At 40.4% G+C, this 19,651-nt stretch overlaps 1 protein-coding gene across 1 annotated transcript in view; it reads left to right on the top strand.

The window, feature by feature from the left end:
• The window catches only part of DOCK3 (dedicator of cytokinesis 3), a 181,659-nt gene that overhangs the window by 147,284 nt on the left and 14,724 nt on the right, over window positions 1–19,651 (top strand). The window contains exons 36-48 of the mRNA XM_033517541.1: window positions 136–229; window positions 907–1,055; window positions 5,687–5,773; window positions 7,342–7,446; window positions 11,282–11,423; window positions 12,130–12,296; window positions 12,830–12,916; window positions 13,375–13,554; window positions 14,516–14,599; window positions 15,878–15,994; window positions 16,408–16,529; window positions 18,019–18,154; window positions 18,716–18,797. Of these exons, the coding sequence (XP_033373432.1) occupies window positions 136–229; window positions 907–1,055; window positions 5,687–5,773; window positions 7,342–7,446; window positions 11,282–11,423; window positions 12,130–12,296; window positions 12,830–12,916; window positions 13,375–13,554; window positions 14,516–14,599; window positions 15,878–15,994; window positions 16,408–16,529; window positions 18,019–18,154; window positions 18,716–18,797 (1,552 nt within the window). The remainder of the gene's footprint in view (window positions 1–135; window positions 230–906; window positions 1,056–5,686; window positions 5,774–7,341; window positions 7,447–11,281; window positions 11,424–12,129; window positions 12,297–12,829; window positions 12,917–13,374; window positions 13,555–14,515; window positions 14,600–15,877; window positions 15,995–16,407; window positions 16,530–18,018; window positions 18,155–18,715; window positions 18,798–19,651) is intronic.

The following is a 19,651-nucleotide window of genomic DNA, read 5'->3' as shown; positions in this document are numbered from 1 at the left end:
TGAAAAGCATTATTATTTTTCTTTCCCACTAAGGATGTGTTCTCTTTTCAATAACTTTGCACATGCACAGGTGCTGCTGAGTGCTTGAATGAAGGGAGAGTCTCAAGAGTAACAATTCTGGTTTTTCTTTCACAGAATTTCTACAAATCTGAAATTAACAAGGAGGAGATGTACATCCGCTATATCCACAAGCTGTGTGACATGCACCTGCAGGCTGAGAACTACACAGGTGAGGGAGACATTCCACAGTGTCCTCATGACATTTTTTTAAACTCTCCCAATGTTATATAATATCTGGTTCATTCTTTTGGAAAGAATTTGCATGAATCAGTTATGGCAGTAGGGAAGACAAGAAGCTGAAGCCCAGCTCCTTCCCTTAAGTTAAATCCTGTCTGTTCATGCCCACACAGCCTCATGATCGTTGCATTACACTTCAAATTTTGCATTAAAGTGTTCTTTGAAGAAGATGGATTAAAAAAAAAGTCACAACAGCAGAATGAAATTTAGAGGAAGATTAGCAAAACCACCATTATATTATCACTTGTCATATTTCCTTGCCTTGCAGTGCTGAGGGAGCACTTGGAACATGTATGGACTCTAATGCTGTGTTGTCCAAGCTCTGTTTACAGCTGCAGGCCCCAAATCTAGTTACAAATCTGAACATCTGACTGTGCACTTAAATCAAGTAGCTGGTAAAAAGAAACTTGACAGATTTGTACCTAAAAATTGTGTGCTGCTGTTTTAAGTAATGGAATAATTTAACAGTCCTCTAGGAGTTGAGATTTTTTTCACAAACTATAAATCAGGAATCGCAGACTGTGTCAGAAGCAGGTCTGTGACCTTTCAGTATTGGCTGTGTATATTTGCTGTCATTGATTCAGTGTTCCATAATTGCCTTTCCTACAGAGGCTGCATTCACTTTGCTTTTGTACTGTGAGTTGCTTCAGTGGGAGGACAGACCTCTGAGAGAGTTCCTGCATTACCCATCTCAGTCAGAGTGGCAACGTAAGGAAGGTCTGTGCCGTAAGATTATCCATTACTTCAACAAAGGGAAGGTATGCCAACTTCTTCTCTCTTCCCAGCAGCTTCCTTCCCTTTTCCTGACTGACTTAGGTCTTGCAAGCCATCATCTCAGTTCAGTAGTCTGGAAGTAAATTTGCATCAAAAGGGTTTCTAACATGACAAATTGGCTCTCTGGACAAAAAAACAGATGAGAAAAGGTATTTCATTATGTATGGCATTTGGAATGGGTTAGGGAAGCCAACAGGACAAACACCAGAACATTTTTAAACCAAGCCTTGGATCAGCTGATGTGGCAGAGTGCCAGTTCCTCAGCTTTTGGGGGGTGGGATTGCATTTTGTAGCTGTCTATGCAAACTGCTGTGCTATGACTCACTCGAGAACTTGCTTTGTGCTTAACCTACACAAGGAAATGGCAGGCAAATGCTATAGGGGTCTCTATTGAAAAAGATTTAAGTCCTTTCAGTGTCACTTATTTTAAAGTGATTTTCAATTGAAGTGCAGTTCCATCCACTGCACAAGAAAAAAATCAATCCATTTCAATTTCATATATAGAGTATGGGTTTTCTACAGTTAATTGTATTTTTTTTTTTCAATTACTGCAGAGGTAGATGTTTTAGTCCCTTGTGTAATGGTGTTTTGGGAACATTTCAGAGGTGAACCTTTAAAGTGACAGCATCTGTTGGAGTATTTTCAAATTTTTCCCTTCTCTAGGAAAATTCCTACAGCTTATGTTCTTGGGAGATAACATCTGTATGTGTGCCTTGGGGTTGATTTTGCTGTGATGGCAATGACAGTGGCATTAAATACAAATCTGACTTGGTTCTTGTGGGCTGCCATTCCAGATAATTCATTCCTAGTCCTGGTAATAGGAGTTGCATATGGCAGAAACATTTTCTACAGAACCTGCAAAAGGAAGTGAAGTCAGATTCCTGTGTGAAGGAAGAAATGGCCCATTTATGAGGAAGTGATTAGGATTTTTTTCTGTGTGTCTGCCAGAGTTGCTTTTTTGTGATAACACTGCATATGGTTCTCTCATTTCAGAAGTTTTATGGGGTTTTCAGACTGCACTTAAAAACAAATTACTGGTTTGTGCAAATATTGCAGTACTGTACTGTCTGACTAGACAAAGATGATAGAGGCACTATGGAAAGAAGTGAGCCTTTATTTTTGATAACAACAGTGAATCCATATACACAGTGGAGGAGAGTAAAAATTGACTGATCTAATTAGGCTATAAAACTCCTAATAGATTATAGAGTGTTAACCTCTTGAGGTTTTCTCCCCACTGGACGTTTTTGGTTTTGATTTGTGTTTTAATCCTCCTTTATTACAAATGGTAGCTGAATGATTAAATAATCCATTTAAGCAGTGTATATGTCACTCAGACTATGGAAGTGAAAGATGCTGAGAAGCCAAATCCTCCTTTTCAGCACTTGCTGTGTGACAGGGAGCAGCTCAGGGAATGGAAGAACCTGCTTCCCTCTACTTGTGTCTGACAGCTTCTTTCTGCTCTATCCTGAGATGCTCCTTCCTCAGGTTCTGCAGAGCAGGATCTGTTGTTGTCCTTCAGTTGCATTTCCAGAGATCCATTTCTCATGCTGCTCCCAGCCTCTTCCACCAAGTGAGGGTGTCAAGGCAGAGTGTAAAGGCTGTTGTAAGAATTCTGCATTTGCTTATAGGAAATTTTTCTCAGGACAAGAATGGGAGGAAAACCAGCCACAAGGGTGTCTTGTGACATGCCAGTGGGACAGCCTGTGGCAGGCCTGGGATGCTGCAGTGGGTACAGAACTGACTCCCACCCTCAGCAGCATCAGCAGCAGCCCTGTGCTGGGAATGAACATGGTGTTCCCAAGCCCTTTTAGCCTTCACTGGTCATGTGTCCCTTCCTGCTGATTTCTGCTATGCTGTGAATTGTTTTGTGGCTCAGCTGGCAGTGTGTGCAAGTACATAACTTAAATTGAAGATATTTTTAACCCTCAGTTACAATTTTGACCATTAAAATTCAAAAGTTCTCTAGTTGAAGACATCCGTGAATGGAACAGTTTGAACCCAACTGATCACGTTTCTGCACAGCAATAGCTCAAAAACTACACAACCCTTTTCCATCCAGTTCACTGCTTGATTTATTAACTGACAATTCTGACCAGCTCCCACCATGGCAATGCAGGCTCTGCTCTCCTTAGTGCAGCCAAGTGTGCACAGAGACCCAAAGCAGTGTTCCCCGAGCACTTAGTTTTTGATCATGTGCTCCATACCCAACACTTGAAATCATTTCTCTTATGTACCCTCATGGGAATCATTTCCAAAAGAAATGCACCTTGGGATGTAAGTAAATAAAGGCTGGCATTCAGAAGGGTTGATTCTCTCTACCTGTGCCCCCATGTGTGCAGTCAGCTGAGAGTTGCTGGTGCCACAGGAGAAAGCTGTAATAAAAGCCTTTGAATGTGGCTTTCAAGTAATACACAACATGCAAGCACATCAGAAGTCAGCAAAACAGAAAACACTAATGAGGAAAATTACCAGTGGAGACATCAGGAAGTTATTTGAAGAAGGAAGTGTCACTTGCATGTCACATGGAATTGCATATTAGTTATATGTACTGTGAAGATGTTACTCATTAGCATCACAGATTTTAAAAGTGAACCTCTGGTGACTTGGATATCCATTCAATCCTTTTCCTTTCAAATATCTACAAACCATTTTCTCTATAGGAAGTTACCTGTATGCTGTTTTTCTTCACTTCTCTATCTCATCTTGTGTCTGCAGAATACTCAGGTAGCACAGTGGAATTTCTTGGTGTGGAAACTGAAACAAATAGAAAGCCTGAGTTAGGATGACAGAATGGTATCAAGGTACAAGAGGTAGTATATATAGGAATCAGACGTAGTTACCTGTTGTTAATTTAATTGACATCAGAAAAGGAGCATGAAAAGGTTGCATCCCTCAGATCACCTAGAGGGAAAACAGCAAGTGAGCTTTCTGCTTCTGTCCAGAACACAGATTAGAGAGTTAGGCAGGCTTTAGTCACAGCATCCCATTTGGAAGTAAGACAGCTTGGACTCTCTGAGGGAAAAAAAGTCATTTATTCCTGGCCAGATGTTTTAGAAGTGAACATAGATCAGCTGAGGACTGAAAATCTATGTATAGTATCTCTGTAAAGAATGTTCTGCAACCATAAAAATACAATGCTGTTTGAGTTTGCAAATACAAACACTTGACTATGGTTGATCTCAGTTCAATGGATCAGTTTGTGTGTCATGGACTTTGACAACCAACAGCAAAAGTCGTGTAAATTTGAGATCACAAATACCTTACTAATATTCAGAGTAGCAAAGAAACTGGTCTTTCAGTTCCTTTCCTATTGTATCTACTGCTTTGATCTAAATAAATCTCAGGCCTCCCATTCTCCCAAACTACAAATACTGTCAGAATATCCAAATTGATTCTGGTACAATATTTTATTTAGCAAGTTTTTATGGAAGTTTTTGTAATTTACTGAAGCTAAAGAGCTGTAATAAGGAAGTGGTAGTAAGGAGAGAATAGATATTACAAATGTGGGCTTAAAGAGAAACCCTGTAAACTGCCTCATAAATGAAATCAAACAGTGCAGAGATTCAGTTTTTTATGTGAAGGTACATGTAACCAGAAAAACTGTTTCCATATTAAGTGGTAATATTTTACATAATTGCTGTTAATGACTGTTACCAAGAATTTACAGTATTGCTATTAATATTCTTAAAACTTCAGGTGATAGTCTAACTCACACATTAATTTTGTTTTCACTACAGCAGGGTCCCAAGTAAAACAACTGGCAAATTAGCCCAGTAATGCATAATAAAACTTAATCCAGTAAAGGTTCAACTGAGACCTTGGTGCTCTAAATCCTTTACCATAAGCATGGTAAGAAACAGCCACTCCCCCAAAAGGTTTCCAGTGTGTGCAGGTAAAAGGTGATGGAAGAGGAGATTTCAGTGTAAAATGATCTCTCCAAAAAGGCCACTTGAGGTAACAGGAGAGTCTTTGTCTCAGTGTGGGTGTGCCCAAAGTGGGTGTCTCCCTCCTGACCTCTGGGATGATGAGTATGGTGTGCTTGGAGAGATTTATTGTGGGGCACTGGGAGCTGAAGAAATGAGTGTGGCTTTCTGAATATGGATATTGATCACTGCAGTAATGCAGGTCAGTTCTGAGGATGTTTTATTTATTGGAATGTTCCCACTGCCTGACAGTTTGTGCTTTCAGTGGGAAGGAACAGCTTGGGAAGGGGAGCACTTTGCTGGGGAGCCAACCCCTAACTCTCTACTTCAAGGAGTTTTAGTGCAGGAAGCAAAGGAGCTGTTGGGGGTGGGTTGAAGGGGTGTCTAGCAAGAAGAAAAAATATTAGTTTTATTATCTTTCTCCAGCTAAGTTCCCAGTCTCATAAATGAACTGTCAGAACAAGCAGTATGTGTGTGTAATTTCCACAGAACATATGCCTCTGTTCCCATCTTTTAGAAGGAATTGATCTGCTATTTAATGGAAATGGTTTCATCGCATTGCATTTTCACATCTAATCTCTGCCATTTCATACCAAATGAATTCCCAGAATTGAGTTTCCATATTGCTCTCAGCTGGGTTGGCAGTAGCATTGTGTTTGCTGTGAGTGTGATTTGCTTTGGCCCCGCAGAGCTGGGAGTTCGGCATCCCGCTGTGCCGAGAACTGGCCATCCAGTACGAGAGCCTCTATGATTACCAGAGCCTCAGCTGGATCCGGGTAAGTGGCAGCATTCTCTCTCCTTGCAGACTCTTACATCATTCCCCAGAGCATTTTGCTCTCCTGTCAGAGCATTCTGAATTTTAAAAAATAATCACATTCCTTATAGTGCTCCATGCATTCAGTGTGACTCCTTGCTGTTGATTCATATTGATGAGTTTGTAGGTCCACTGAAATAATTTCCAAGTCTGGTAGCAGTAAAAGCCTGTGAGTACATGGAGACAGCACACACACAGGAGCTGGACTTGCTATTGTAATGGCATATTTACATATATTTTTGCATAAAAATATCCTGGTTTTTAATACATATTTCATTTTAATTCCAAAAGAATCAAGGACAGCTTGTGCCTCAGTGAGATAAGATGAACAAGAGAGAAAGAATAAAGAAGGAAAATATTTATGGCATTCTTATCAGTTTACAAGGATCTGGTTCTCTGGTACAACTAAACATGAGGAAATCAGGGCACATTTGCAGTGTCATGCTTTTATCAAAAAAAAAGATGAAGTTCCTGTTGTTATTTAGAAACTTCCTGAATGTTAAAATAGTTCATCTCCTCCTGTCCCGTGGGGTAGCATACATGTATCCATATTTGAGATTTATGCTGTATAGATATACATGATTTTCTTTCTAAAAAGTCCAGTTTATTTTTATCTGAAGATATCTGTCTAACAAGGTCTGATAAACTGCTCTTCTCAAGAACCTGTTTTTTCCAAAGTGGCCCCAAAGAGAGCGCATGACCAGCTTGGCTGTGCACTCTGTGGGCCATTCACAGCACCACCACATTCCTTGATGCTTCCTGCAATGACTTTGGGACCTTCTCCTTTCTGGAAAAGGAGATGATGTTTGTGGGAGCTGAGCACGAACTGGGATGCAATATTGCAAGTTAGGGTTCTTTGCAGTGGAAGCAATGGTGTCAAACTGGTTCTTCTCCTTAAAGAGCCACCTTTTGCATTGGTGAAATTCCTGTCAGCCTTTCAGCTGAGGTTCAGTTTGCCAAAGGGTCTGGAAATCCCACTCTTGATCTGTGTTGGCACAATGCCACAAAACTAGTTATTGGAACTAGAAAAAAGTTCTTTTCCTTTTTCCAGCCACCTTTTTCTTCCACATTAAAGCTTCTGGTGCACAGAACTGTAGAAGATTTAATTTTGTTTTATCCTTTTTCATGCCCCTCAACTCAATTAAAGCAAACCCAATTAGATGTAATTTTCCAGGCAGTGGTATGGATTTTGATCTGTAGGAAAGAATAGGACACTGTGAGCCAGGCAATGTGGATCTTAATCTCAGCTTTGCCATTAATTCCTCAATGCAAAGAAAATTACATGCAAGACCTGTTTAATTTAAAATAAGATAAACCAAGAAAAATGTCATCTTCCAAAATGTAAAGTCTAGTCTGTTCCACCATGTAGACTGGTTTACTTAATAATTTTTATATTTAACAAAATTACTTTGTTCTTTTCATAAAAAAATGTGTGTAAAAGAGTAATGTGATATTTTAATGAGTCTTGAGATGTTAATGTTTTAAGTGCAGCTTTAAGGGTCTGATAGCAGCTATCTCTTTCATCCACAGAAAATGGAAGCTACCTATTATGACAATATCATGGAACAGCAGCGCTTAGAACCAGAGTTTTTCAGAGTTGGTTTCTATGGTCGAAAATTCCCATTTTTCCTGCGGGTAAGCCAAATTTATACAGGATGTGACAAAGTGACCAGGCTCAGAGTAGCTGTTAAGGCTTTGTATTTCTGTTTTGAAGATATGATCTCTACTATTCATTTTTTTTTACACCTGCACAAATAAAAACAGCTTACTGGCTGAACTGAAGGACACGATCCACTGGGAATGTTCTTGGGAACAGAGATCAGAAATTTGACTCACACCACTAGGAATTTTTGATGATCTGCAGATGCAGCACAAATTGTCTCTATATTAAGCAAAATGCTGTATTGCAGTAATGTTGGGTCATTAAAACTAATTTTCATCATCTCACATTATCACACTTTAAAAAAAGTCTCACTTGACAGAATTCTAATCCCAGCCTGATGACTCGTATGCTATGTGCAACTGAAAATTTCCTCTCTTGAATGAAAAACCAAACAGCTTCTTTGGACACATCCTCACTTGGAGCTCATTGTCTGCCGGTGTACCAATCCACTTAGAAAGTGAAATTTTCTTCTTTTCCTAATGAGGAATCAAAATTTAAATGGGTATTTGTTTATACAATGTCTTGTTGCTAGTTTAGAGCAAGGAAAGAATATAATCTGACAAGTTCTCCAAGAGCTGCCTGCAAATTGATGGCAGACACCATCGAATGTGACAGGACAAGGTAACTGGAAGCTTTCAAGGACTGGAGGTGCATGGTTTATGTTCTCTTTGAAGGAATGGTTTGACAAGAGGTGGCACCAATCAAGGTACCCAGGATGAAGCCATACAAAGCCAAGCCATTTTGAAAGCTGCCCTCTTATACTTCCCTCTGATTATGAAGTTGTTTGTTTGTTTTTTTTTAACGAGGATTTCAACATTTAATTATAGTCTTTTAATGGAAACACAGGCAGAGGGACTAAAGGCAAATTGAAATTAGTCAAGGAGAAGAAATACCAATGGATAAAGGGTGGTGATTTCATGTTATTTGAAGGTGAACAGTGCCAGAATCAGAGAATCACAGAATCATTTAGGTTGGAAAAAGCCTCCAAGATCATCAATCCAACCTTTGACCAATCACCACCTTGTCAACAAGACAATGGCACCAAGTGCGACGTCCAGCTGCTTCTTGAACACCTTTAGGGATGATGACTTCATCACCCCCATAGGCAGCCCCTTCCAATGCCTGACAACCCCTTCCATGAAGAAATTATTCATGATGTTCAGCCTGAATGTCCCCTGGTGAAGCTTGAGGCATTTCTTCTCCTCCTGTCCCTTGTTCCCTGGGAGCAGAGCCTGATCCCCACCTGGCTACCACTTCCTGTCAGGGAGTTGTAGAGGGTAAGAAGGTCCCCCCAAGCCTCCTTCCCTCCAGTCTGAGCCCTTCCTCCCTGAGCTGCTCCTCACAGAATTTAGAATGCAGCAGCCTGAAGCAGTGTGTAGAACACCCCTGCAGAGGAATCCAAAGAAAGCACAGGTGCTGCAGAGTGAACCCTGAGCTACCCTTTCATGAAGATCTCCAGAGAAAACTGACAATTCCTGGTTTTTATATCTAGCAACAAATGTTTCAGCAGCTGAGTGACAGCACAGTCATCAAGGCACACAAGCGTTCCTAACATCTGAAGTACTGTCAGTGACTTGAGCTTATCTTTTTACCTTGTGGATCCTCACTTTTACCTGGGAGCCTGTATGGCCAAGGTGTTTGGCACTGCTTGAGCTTCCTGCGCTGAGCCCTGACTCTTTGCAGTGCTGTAACAACGTGGATCCTTGGCTGGAGACATTACCAGCAAACACGAGCGTACATAATTATAATCCTTGTTAATTCTGCAATTATATTTGGTAGCAGTACTTCTGATAGCAGATTACTAATGTAGCAATCTCATTAAAAGTCATCCTCCTCCTTTCTCTCCCTAATGATGCATACAGCACACACATTGTGGAGCACAGACTAAGCCCATTAGCAGTCACATCAGCATGGATCACACTGTAAAGAGATTGGAAGCAGCTATTCTAGAGAAGAAAAAGATTTACATGGGTTTAAAATCTTCAAATGGATATGGGAGTGATTTAAAGTGTTCAAATAACTCCAAGCCCTTTTCTCATGTATTTTTCTTTTGCTGTATAGACAATACATAATGTCTGTTAAGACAGAAAATAACCACTTCTTTCCTCATCTTTGATTTTTGAAGACCCTTTGTCTAGAAAAGTCATTGTTCATGTTTCTATGAATTCTGCATCTATTTCTAGCCTTCCTACATAAGTAAATTTAATTTAAAACTGTCGATATTTTCCATCTACCAGAAGTTCAAGTAAGGCCTGACAAGCCATATTTTGAGATCTTGTGCTAGCATCTGTCTGAAAAGTCTTATTAAATTTAGCTTTGAGGTGTTTTCAGGGCATTATTTTTAGAATCACAATAACTTTATTTATAGGCTTACAGTTTTCTAGATTGCTGCAATGAAAAGCTAAAACAGTGAATGCAGTAAGTGTCATGAAGAGATTCACCTTCAAACATGGGCTCACTCCAAATTCAATAGCTGCAAAGTTTGAGCATTCCCAACTGAACTGTCAAGATTCATCATGTGATTCTTCTCCCAGTCCATTGGCTGCTCTGACTGATGCACACAAAGTGACACATGTCACAGCCAGAGATCCTTTCCAGAAAGTTGAAATGCAAAGCCAAAGATAACTGAACTCTTTGGCTGTGTTTTGTGATCTGGTTTTGCTACTTTCCCTACGATTTTGCTACAAGATCAAAAACTGCTTAACCACATCCCTTTTCCAGACCAATTAGAAACACATTCTTGAATATACTGCAGCTTCTATATGCAAGAAATAAAATGCTGTTCTTGTTTGATAAATTTTTAATTGTTTTATGAAGGTGAAAACACCCTCCCTGTTCTTCTAGTTATTATGTGTATGAGTTTCAATTATCAAAATTAGAGAATTTGCCTGCTTTGATTGGTCTTGCACTAGGAGATATTAACACTAATGAAAATTGTGGTTTCTGAGTGTTAAGACACTGGAATACAATCTTCCTGACACTGAGGACTTTAGAAATTCTGTATTGTGCTGTTTGGAGTTAGAGATGCCTCAAAAAGCATCCAAGAACTCTGCACAAGTGGTTCAATGCCTCAAGAGTCATATCTAAATGCAGCTTTCCATTATTAGCAGAAATGAAATTTTGTTCATCAAGAGGAAAGTGCTTTCAGGGCCAAAGGGGAATTTGTTAAGTGGCCACTGAGAATTCTTGGTAAAGCTTTTCTGTATTGCTGTACTATAGACAGGGGAGTTCCTGAGCATGTATTGCTCATCATGATCAGGGCTGGGTTGTATGGCTGTGATAATACAGCAGTGATTAAACAGTGATTTTTGTGAATAGTTTGTTGCAACTTCTCTCTAAGGAGAACTGATAAAATGATAAACATATATCTCCCTTTGTTCTATGAGATCCTCAGGACTTTTATCTATCTGTTGTAAACTGTATTTGACAGCAGCTTTCCCAGTGTAGAACAGCCAAGCTGGTGACTTAAGTTTTAGTTGATACGTTTCAGTATAGTTCAATTAAAAATAGTGCCTTTTCTGAAAAGCAGGTAAGAAGGGACCACAAGACTGAATGCTAGGAGTGCCTGAATCCAGAAGCATTGTACTGTTCAGACAGCAGTGGAATAGTTCCCTCATTCATCACTTCTTCATGTGAAAAACTTTTATTTCTAAAGAAAAAGGAAGGGATAAAATACATCTACTCTCACATTAGCATATTGCTACTGTCATTTATCTCTGGTTTTGTAGTAACATTTAAAGTGAGATAGAAGTCAATAGAATTTACCTTACTTTTAAGGACAATAATTTATGCTTGTTCCTCTTGCAGAACAAAGAATATGTGTGTCGGGGCCACGATTATGAGAGGCTGGAAGCCTTCCAGCAGAGGATGCTGAGCGAGTTCCCTCAAGCCATCGCAATGCAGCACCCAAACCACCCCGATGACTCCATATTGCAGTGTGATGCCCAGTGTATCCTTCTGTGAAAGAGCAAACTCTCCCTGGAGCTGGGGCAGAGCACAGAGTTAGAGCTGGATATGGACAAAACCAGACCCTGTCTGCAGAAGGCAGTAACAGGTTCGTTGTGGGGCATGGTGTTGGAGAGAAAGGTGACTTTTTATTCAGGGAGTATTGAAGCTCATGTTCCGTGCAGAAGGGAAAGGGCTGTGCTCACTCATATCCATGTTTCAATGCTTTACCAACAGCACTGACATCACACACAGTTTGTGTCCTTAGGAGTGTTCCTGATACCTTCTCTTGGCCAATATTTGGTTGGATACAGATACTAGTTTTCCATTCTGCTTATTTATTTTTATATCAGTATTTTAATTTTTTGCAATTCCCCTTTCTTCAAAACTGCTGAACCTTTTTATACTCAAGGCTTTGAATCTCATTATTCTCATTGGTCACCTGCACTGGGATTTGGTACACCCAGTACAATGCTCAGCATATTTAAGGAGTGAACCACATCACATTTAAGGGGGTTGCAGGGACATGGGAGAGTTTGTTTAGTCATGGAACCTGCACTATCTGGCTTCTGAGAGAACAGCATGGATACCGTGGAGGATTTGAACTGCAAGGACACTGTCAGCAAATGGAGCCTTCTGTGTGGGTTGCTGTTTCCTATTTGTCTTTCCTAACACATAGATAAAGCTTTCTTTGACTACACAATTACCAGATTTACAGATCTATGCAGTGACTCCTATCCCAGACAATATAGACGTGCTGCAAATGGATCGCATCCCTGATCGCATCAAGAGCTTTTACCGCGTCAACAACATCCGCAAGTTCCGCTATGACAGACCCTTCCACAAGGGCCCCAAGGACAAGGAGAATGAATTTAAGGTAGAAGTAGCAAATAAGCAGTGTTTGAGTGTTCATCTCTTCAAGGTGAATACTGTCTTGTTATTTTATGCTGATAGAGCCTTTCAGGTAACCATGATTTGATAGCCAAAGATACCACAGTAACTCAAGTAACAGGTTAAGTCCATGGTCTGATTGTATACTGTCAAGTTCTGACCTGATTAAAGCATTGTCCAGTCTAAGAGTGAGTTATTTTAGTGCCAGGAGATACTGTTTGGCTGGACTTTTTTTTTTTTTTTTTTTTTAAATTACTGACACATAGGTCTACAATGTCTTTTTGGGTCTCATGACACAACTGGTGATTGGTTAAGTTTTAAACATGAATAGAAATGTTGAATGTGTTGCTTCAAGCGTACTGAATTCCTGGTTTGTTGTTGAAGTGACCTTCTGGAGAATTAATGCACAGGAAGTTAATGAGTTCTTTTCTGAGCCTTGTCCCCTTCACACTTGTAGTAAGAGCACAGAGGATGTGGCTGTGATTCACTGTTCCTCACAGCCTCAATTACTCCTTGCAGAGCTTGTGGATTGAACGCACCACTCTGACCCTGACTCACAGTTTGCCTGGGATCTCTCGTTGGTTTGAAGTGGAGAGGAGAGAACTGGTAACATTCATCATTCCTTTAATTGGGGGTTGAAATGATGAGTAACTGAGGACATGGGATAGGCAGCTTAAAACTTGTTGGGCTGAAATCTTGCAGTTTAAAATGGTGTTTACCAAGAATTAAATATATCCTTTTTCTACCACTTCATCTAAACAATTGCTGAATGTAACTAGAGGAATAGTATGAGCTAATAGGATAATGGAGACAGTGCCAAAAGGATGGAATAATTGCATTGCTGCCATGTCTTCAGCATATAGAAAGACATCTATTATTGCAACTGAGTGACCTGAAATCCAGTACTGCCAGCAGTGGAGTTTGTTAATGCAGCTAATTTTCTACAAAGCAGTAAAAGTGAAGGGAGCTCACTGAACAATCCTGGAGTATCATTTTATTCCAAGGAAGATAATAAATCTCAGTGAAGTGTCCACGGAATTAAAGTATGTTTTATTGCCTTTGAGGTTGAAGTAAGTCCTTTGGAAAATGCCATTCAAGTGGTTGAGAACAAAAACCAGGAGCTGAGGACACTGATAAGCCAGTACCAGCATAAACAAATGCATGGCAACATTAATCTTCTCAGCATGTGTCTGAACGGAGTGATTGATGCCGCCGTTAACGGGGGAATTGCGCGGTACCAGGAGGTGAGCCGGGCTCTGCTTCCCACTGAGTATCACCCTTCCTCAGTTTTATTTGCATTTCTGTATCAATGACAGTACGGCTTATTAAGATAGGAAATTCTCATGTGCATTATCTAAAGATGGGGTTACACCCCCTACTTGGTTATTCTGCATCAGTGCTTGCACAGCTGAGTGCAAGGAGTCTCCAGGGGTGGAGCTGGGATCTCACAAGGAAATTGGTATAGGTAACAGCAAGGTTTTTCAAAGATGACACTTGGTTTACCTGGAAATCTTCACTTGGCAGGTAAAACAGTGAAGCAGCTTTTTTAATACTGCTTATATTATAAATTCATTTTGCAGTAGAGGCTCTGGGACTGGTGATAACTGATTAGGTCTGGAATCAGGAAAAACCTGATTCATGCTATTGAAATATTATCTTTGCTGATGGGCTAATTTCAGACTCACTGTAGAACTAAAATGACGTTAAATACAATATGTTATCCAGCATAATCTCTGGCAAGCTGTTACTTAAACTGAGCATTGCAAAAGGTAGATTTAGGGTACAATATTGAAAAATTGCAGCAGTGGTTCAGGGCTGTGGGATGCGTCTTTGCAATGGAGCCATGGAGAGAATGCTCTTTAGGCTTTATATTAGTTGCCAATTTACTCACAAAATTCCTTTAGCTTTAGGCAGTTATGTGAAGGAAACTATAAAATTCAAATAACTGGAAAGCTACAAGGCTTAGTGGTATTGCTCATCACTGTCACAGGGGGAAACTTGGTCAGAGTCATGATTCAACAGAATCGTTTTGGCTGCCAAGACCATTTTCTCTGCATCCCAGAGTGCTAAAATACAATAAAATTAAGCTCTGCTGTTATCTTAATATATTTTGTTTTCCTAAGATTTTTGGACCTTTTCCTTTTATCCTTTAACTCCAAGACTTTCCCATAAGCAAAAGGCACTTCTTTTTCCCTTTTCCTACAGGCCTTTTTTGATAAGGATTATATCACAAAGCACCCTGGAGACGCAGAGAAGATCACCCAGCTGAAGGAACTCATGCAGGAACAGGTACTGTTTTTCAGGTGCAGAAGAACACTGCTACATTGTCTGGATTCATCAGCAGTCAGTCTAAACACCAGATCCAGCTGATTAATTCGGAAGCAAAGATTTTTGGTACAGGAGATCTAAGTACATTCAAACAAAAAACAAGAGGGAGGTGGGCAAGGAGATTATGACAAGTCACACACCTTATGGGATGTGAGGTGAAGCTCGGCTGAAAGTACATTAATTTTGTTTTCTACATTTATCATCCAACAGACATCTTGCTACATTTGAAGCCTGCCATTTAAACCATGTCTTCAGGCATTTCAAGCCTGACATTCTGAACTATGTCTTCCTAGCAAGTTTCAAAGATAATCAGAGGCAGGACAGGTCAGGCTTGAGATTAAAGTGGCAGAGCCACATATGAAAACTTAATGCCTATTTATATTATCTGCAGTTTTATTTTTCCATAGTGTCTCCTTGAGACATCTTGGTAGATAAAGCTGCGGGATGCTTTGATGGGAATGAAATCAGATAATCATATCCCTCTTAACTGAAAGTTTGGCAAGATACACCCCATTAAACAATGTGCCCATATCTGAATAGAGCTACTAGGCCTTCTTCTTCAACAAGTCACTGAATTGCATTTCAGATTCCCTATCTGTAACATAATGCTTATCTCCCTTCAATCCTCAGGAGATGTTTGAAGATTAATTAGTTATTGTTTGTACAGACTTTGGATCATGTAGGGAATTACATACATCTTAAGCCTCCTATCATTGCTATTTTCTTTCATTTGAGACCTTATATAATCTCATTTAATCATTAATATTATATGTTTAACCTTTGGAAAAGTAACCTTTAGAAGTAACTAATGAGGAGCAGGAGGAGTGACTGCATGTGCCACACTGCTGCTGTTCATCTCAATTATCAGAAACTCCTTTTAGAAGTCTCTGCTGGCAGCTCAGACCCCATCCCTGGCACTGGGAGGAGGAGCTTTGTCGCGGGGCATTATCTGCGTGAGGGCATAATGCTGTTCACTCTGCAGAGACAATCTAGCTGGTATTTTTTTGCAGTTACCTCCTAAGAAAAGCAATGCAACATGACACAAATGTACTTGTCTCACACTTAAATATTGGAGTACTATGAACTTGCCAGGACTCCAAGATTTGCTTAATTATCAGCAGTTTTGTAATGGACAGTGGCATATTCCTTGCACATTGCCAGAACTGCAGGACAGGCTTCTAGTCTCTCTCTGAGACACAACTTATCTGGGTTTTTGATGTTGCATTTTCTTTTTCACAGGTACATGTCCTAGGAGTGGGTCTGGCAGTCCATGAGAAATTTGTACACCCTGAAATGCGTCCCCTGCATAAGAAACTGATAGATCAGTTCCAGATGATGCGATCCAGCCTGTACCACGTAAGCCAATTGCCACTTTTCCATTTTTGAATTAAATGATTAAACATCTGTCAGTTGCATTAAGGTTCACAAAATAACTGGGCTGATACAGCATTGATTGAACCTACTGGACTGCCAAATTACCAAAGGAATTCTTGATTTTTGTGGAGGAAGACACTTGTAGAAAATACATTAACTCGGCCTTTCAACAAGAATTGTTATATTTGTATGTTCTTTGTTGTATCACAGAGCAATTGTAAAGCTTCATTTTCAGTTGCTATCTCACATAACAGAAAATTATGTAAGACAGAGGAAGATTAACCAGAGGTGTTGAATGTTCATTTCAAAAGAAGTGCTGTAATTGGAAGTAGCATGAATGAAGAAAACTTGCAGCTTTCCATGGCTGACTTAGCTGAAGTGTGTTTGCTCTGCAGGAGTTACCTGGTTTGGATAAGCTGAGCCCGGCCTGTTCCGGCTCCAGCACCCCCCGCAGCAACGTGCTGGTGTCCCACGGCCCCATGAGCCCAGAGAGCATGAAGCTGGTGCATCGACACAGGTAACCCCCTCTTCCTCCCAAACATCCAGGGGCTCTGCACACACTTCCACCAAGGTTCCAGGATCTAAGGAGTGCTTAGCAGTACTGCAGGAGGAGCAGTGTGAGTTTAGGCAGAAGTGTCTTTTGGCTTCATTCAATTCTAATTATTGGAGAATTGGAATAAGAAAGTTGAGAAATCCAACTTGCACCAAATGCTGAACACCTCCAGGTGTGACTCCATCACTTTACTTACTGTACAGGCAGAAACACAAAACTGCCACTCAGTTTTCCAGGCTCAATCTGACTTTGGAGGTCCCAACCTCTCCTACTTCTCTTGCACCATCAGCAAATAACTGGGTTCTAATCTACCATAAAAGGAAAATTGTATGGCTTGTTTTAGAGCCCAACTCAATATGTCCCCATTTGGAAGGATTAAAATTGTTACCATCATTATTTCTATAATTCTGACCAAATCAGAAGCCAAATGCAATAAAGGCTGCCACAGTGTTTCGACCAGTACATCAAAAAATGACCCTGTGGTGCTTTTTCAAACTGAATGCATGCCCATATATTAAATCTGAGATAATGACAGAGGATAAAAATTGGGATTATAAGGACAAAATAGTGGTTTTTGTATCCAGCCACCATTGCTTATTTGAAAATGCTAATTGCTCTTCTGTGTTTATTTTTCTTATTGGGTCACTATATTTTAGCTGGTTTTAAAGGCTGGCATAAAAAGCTGTAGAAAGTTGGTCCATGAATCCAGGATGATGACATTCTTTACGCTGTTAAAACTGAGTGGCTTATACTGCTCCCATGGCTTAGCAGTTGACAAACAGTGTCTGGGTGATAACTTTTTTTCTTTTTCCCCTCAGAATTCCTCATTTTGTAAAGGCTTTTTTAGTTTTCAGGACAAACTTGGGAAATGCTGTAGTGTACAGTGTACTTGTGTGTGGTTCAGAGTTACAAAGAGAAGTTCATTCCCTGAGGGAGATCAGGGTGCAGCCTGCACACCAGCTGGGCTGTATTAATTTACTGCCAACTACAAAATTGCCTTCAACTGTAACGCTGAGGCCCAATGCATCCAATAAGGAAAACTGGATTTTGACCTGTGTGTCTTGTGCTTGGATTTCTTTGGAATGTTTTGTTTAAGCTGCTCCCACTCATCTTAGCATTAAAAATGAGAGAGGTTTCAGTATGTTCTGTTACAAACAAAACAAATATGCACCCAAGGTCATTATGTGACATTACCCTGGGTTAGGGTTCTGAAATTCAGTATCTTATGTACTATTCTGTTTTACCTGTAATCTTCTGGTTGCTTCTTTCATATCTACCCACACTGGTGGATTTGTTTGAGCTTATTTGGCCTGATTCTTCAAAATTATTTGACATCTAGAGGTGACCTAAAGCAGGAGGTAACTGCAAGTACTTACTAGTTTGGAAAAAAATCAGGCTTCACAAACAGGTTCAAAAAACAGTTATGCCCTTGCTCTGTCTGTTTTTTTCCCAGCCCACTGAACATGCTTGGTTCAGTCCGACACTCCTCATCGTCTCTGTCATCGCACACCTCCAGTGAAACAGGAAACCTGGTTATCCTGACAGACAGTTCTGTGGGGGAGACTGCTGAGGATATGTACCACATGCAGGTACAGCTCCCGCACAGCCACGAGCGGTGGCTGGCACCAGCACAGAACGTGTTCCAGAGGGACACTGCTCTCTTAGGAGCAGTACACTTCACCTGTGTACATGATTGGATCTGTCTGTGATTTTTTTTTTTTTTCAAATAACTGAATAGGTAGAATCTAACATTTTTCAAGAAAGGTGACAGGAACTCACTAGATTAACTTCTGGAAGAAATCTCCTGTGTTTGTACAGTGACTGTGGTACTGCAGTCCAAGGCCACCCTGCTGCTTTCAGAAAGTGAGATTTTTGTCCTATTTTGTTTACCTGCCCCATTGAACATGTGCAGTTAGTGTTGCTCTTGTTTTGGGGAGGTGGAACAAACCCCACAGTCCTGAATGCAGGTTAACAGTGGCCTGCACTGAAGCTGGGCAGAGGCTGCCCTGGCTCATCTGAGACAGGTAAATCCCTAAGGCACTGATGCGCTCAGTTCTCTCTTGATGGTTTCTCTGCCTCCTGCAGCTTGTTTACCCTAAGCCAGGTATCAAGGCTCAGTCACCAATGTCTCTGTTTTATCCTCATACCAGGCTAGTCCTTCCACCTCCAGCCTGAGCTCCACTCACTCGGCACCATCCCAGATGATTAACTCTGCCCCTTCCAGTGCTCGAGGTAAGCATGGACAGGCCCTGATGGGGGCACCTGCAGGTGTTCCCTAAACCTGGCAACCTTGCTGACTTACAGGTGAAACACCTCCTACACTGACATGTAACACTGTTTCTATTTTGGACACATAAATACCTTTTCAATACTTTTTCTTTGCAAATAGTTTCATTCTCCATTTAAGCATTTTTTCATCCGTATTTCAAATGTATCTCTAATACATGCTGGTTTCAGGCAGTTGAATTTCGTAATGATTTCCATTGTTCCACCACAAAATTGTGGCAGGCAGTCTAGAGGAAAACAAGAATAGTCCTCGTTATAGTACTTAAAAGAGAGATCATGAAGACAAAGGCAAAGAAATACTTTCACAAGCTTAAAGAAATTAGGACAAAAAGGACTTGAGGCAGCTTAGCAGAAACATATGTATACAAAAGTAGATGTATAGGATGAATGTTGAAAGATATGAATTTTAAATAATGGAGATAAAGAAGGGCTTCCCTGCTGGGAAATTCTTGAAGAAAGGAAAAAATATAAAAGCAAACTCTGGGGGTACTTATATTGCCTTTGTGTTACAGTAGCTGGTCTTGATATTGCTAATTATTTTCTTCCCCAGCTGATGCAAAACCACTCCATGCGATCTCCTGACTTTCATAACTTCTTTTCAAGGCTTTGGGTTTTTTCCTCTCATTTTGGATTCTCAGTTGCAGGTTCTACACCTCTTTTCACAGGCAGCTGAAGAAAGTGTCCAGGATATAGTCAGAGATAGAGGCTGATATTTAAATCTTACCCCTTTTTCCATAGAGAGGAATTCTGTGTGTCCTGATGGAGAGGGAATACGGGGAAGAGCCCTTTCTCTCAAGCAG

This window comes from Parus major, chromosome 12, assembly GCF_001522545.3.
Source record: "Parus major isolate Abel chromosome 12, Parus_major1.1, whole genome shotgun sequence".
Lineage (NCBI taxonomy): Eukaryota > Metazoa > Chordata > Aves > Passeriformes > Paridae > Parus > Parus major.
This window is presented reverse-complemented; position numbering and strand designations above follow the sequence as displayed.